General features: G+C 39.7%; 1 protein-coding gene across 1 annotated transcript; it reads right to left on the reverse strand.

Annotated features, from left to right (window-relative positions):
- Nucleotides 1–56: 56 nt before the first annotated feature.
- On the reverse strand, nt 57–1519 carry LOC131957160 (zinc finger matrin-type protein 5). The gene is made up of 3 exons (XM_059321893.1): nt 1360–1519; nt 613–840; nt 57–278 (listed from the first exon to the last, which is right to left on the reverse strand). The coding sequence occupies exons 1-3, from the start codon at nt 1517–1519 to the stop codon at nt 160–162; spliced, it is 507 nt and encodes a 168-aa protein (XP_059177876.1). The 3' UTR covers nt 57–159.
- Nucleotides 1520–2594: the final 1075 nt, after the last annotated feature.

The following is a 2594-nucleotide window of genomic DNA, read 5'->3' on the forward strand; positions in this document are numbered from 1 at the left end:
CCAAATTTAAACATCAGCGAAATTTCCTGATACTCACATATCATTCTTGCATCAGCCACATCCCTTAGATGTCATTAAAATATTGTGCTAAGACAATCCCTGTCATTCCAGTCTTACATAAACTTACACACAGTCACATATATATGTAAATCACTCCAGTCATCCCCATGACACATAATCACACTTTAAAATTTCTTCCTTGGACGGAGGCAAGAGAGAAGGGGGTAGACTGGGGAAGGCCATCAAGCAACTAGCCAGTGTGTATTCTGGTACAGCCACTAAACAGTCAGTTGGTCTCAGAGTTTTACTAGTGTCAGCACTGTTACCCAGTGGCGTAGCGAGGTCGGGTGTCACCCCCCAGAGGCGTAGCGACCCTTCCCGGGGACAAACTTTCAAGTTTTCGATTTGCACCCCCCCCCTCAAACTTTCGTTTTGCACCCCCCCCCCCTCAAGTTTTCGATTTGCACCCCCCCTCAAACTTTCAATTTTCAACCCCCCCCCTCAAGTTTTTCTCTATATATTTTGCTATTTTTTGCCTTGGTGTCACCCCCCTAAATGGTGTCACCCGGTGCGATCCGCACCCCCCCCCCCTCGCTACGCCCCTGCTGTTACCTGTGCTGTTGTCGACATTGTCTAATTTCAGTTTTTTGCTCATTTTGTCTACCCACTCGATGAGTAAGTTTTTAACATTGTCTTCAGTGTTTGTCTCCCCTGCTCCAAGCTGCTTCATGCGTACAATCTCAGCCAGCCTGTTCCTGTCCTCATGGCTCAGATGAGAAAACTGACAGCGGTCTCCAAACTTACAGTCACCAGTAGATAGAAATGCCCGACATGGTTTTTACTTTCTCGTATATACGAAGTATAGAGAGTCTTGTAATCGTGCAAAATTTACACCTCACTGATACGGAAAAACATAATTTTGCAATCTTGTCCGTTTGTCTGTGTGTCTGTGTGTCTCTGTGTCTGTGTGTAAACACGATAACTTGAGTAACGTTACAGCTAGGTTGATGAAATTTCATATATAAGTATTTTATCAAAATCGTAGATCCGTATCGATATTTAAGCGATTTCCGATAACCGGAAGTGGTACTTTTTCTATTTTGAATTTTTCAAAAGCCTATAACTTGAGTACTATTTCAGATAGATAAATGAAATTTCACATGTAAGTAAAAGATCTAATTCTCTACCTTCTGTCAAATTGTGAATAATTTCCGTTGACCGGAAGTACTAATTTACGCTATTTCCTATTTCTCAAAAAACGCATGTAAATTTATAAAGTACTTCCGAGTTGCCATCCCACATAGTGTTATATTAGAATATTCGAGAAAGTTTAGGGGAGATCACTCCCGGTTTATTTTTTAGTTTTATCATCCTGCAGTATTTCTTCTTCATCCCTAAAGGCATCATAATGTGCTTTCCTGTTCTGAAGGTGAGCGTTGCCAGTCAGGTGGACCTTACGACTCGTTGGATTATCAGCAAATGATTTCTCACAGTAATCGCAGTAGTAGCGCCTCCCCATTTTCACATAATCAGCAGGTCTTAGGAGACAGGCCTTCTGTTCTAGACATAGCACTCACGTTACCCGTTACTACACTAACACTGTAACAGACTGTAACAGTCTTACCGAGATCTAGTACTCGTCTTACAGAGTTAGTTACACACTCAACACTGTAACGGTTTTACTGTAACCTACCACAAGTACAGGCCTACATGTACATACAGTACAGACTGTGGCGTGCAGAGGGGGGGGCGGAGGGGGCCCAGGCCCCGGGCAGCCACATCAAGGGGGCATCCAAAGGGGGTAAAAAAATGATTTTTTTTTTTTAAATTTTAAATTTTTTTTTTTTTTTTTTTTTTTTTTTTTTTTAGGAAAGCTAAATGTCTACTAAGGTTTGTCTACCTAGGCAGAATTATCAAATTATCACAATTTGCCGAATTCACCGAAATGTGTATATACAATCAACACATGGCACTGATATAGTCATCGTAAGGGGCATCGGTGAAGGGTAGTGGTGTAGTAGTCATTGATATTCCCCGAATAAATGTATGCAGTCTTTCAATTAATAGAGTATCTGATACTTGTGTAGGTAGGGGCATCTTTTAGAGAACACGCCCATAATCATTTTATACACTTGTGGTCATCCATAGAGTATTAAAGCCCATGATTATAATTTACACACTGTAGGGGCATCTTTTAGAGAACACGCCCATAATCATTTTATACACTTGTGGTCATCCATAGAGTATTAAAGCCCATGATTATAATTTACACACTGTAGGGGCATCTTTTAGAGAACACGCCCATAATCATTTTATACTTTGTGGTCATCCATAGAGTATTAAAGCCCATGATTATAATTTACACACTGTAGGGGCATCTTTAATGTAATTTACTTATATTCATCATAATACTTTTGAAGGGCATCCAAACAGTAATTATGCCCGCATACATTTTATATATCGTCAGGGCATCTTTAAAGTAATTTACTTGTATTCACGTTTGTATTTATATAATTATAGCAATTATGCCCATATTCGTTTATATATTATCGGATATTTATTATGCTTATATTCATTATTGAATGTCTGAAGGG

Source organism: Physella acuta, unplaced genomic scaffold (genome assembly GCF_028476545.2).
Source record: "Physella acuta isolate Inbredline_101_S28 unplaced genomic scaffold, ASM2847654v3 ptg001214l, whole genome shotgun sequence".
Taxonomy (NCBI): domain Eukaryota; kingdom Metazoa; phylum Mollusca; class Gastropoda; family Physidae; genus Physella; species Physella acuta.

Bases quoted from the DNA above. Each gene is read 5' to 3' on its own strand.
- LOC131957160 (XM_059321893.1), bottom strand. From the start codon at position 1,519: ATGGGGAGGCGCTACTACTGCGATTACTGTGAGAAATCATTTGCTGAT. The intron at 841-1,359 runs AAAAATAAACCG...ATACGAGAAAGT, and splicing joins ACTGCAGGATGATAAAACTA to AAAAACCATGTCGGGCATTT. The intron at 279-612 runs GTAACAGCAGGG...CTGACTGTTTAG, and splicing joins CAATGTCGACAACAGCACAG to TGGCTGTACCAGAATACACA.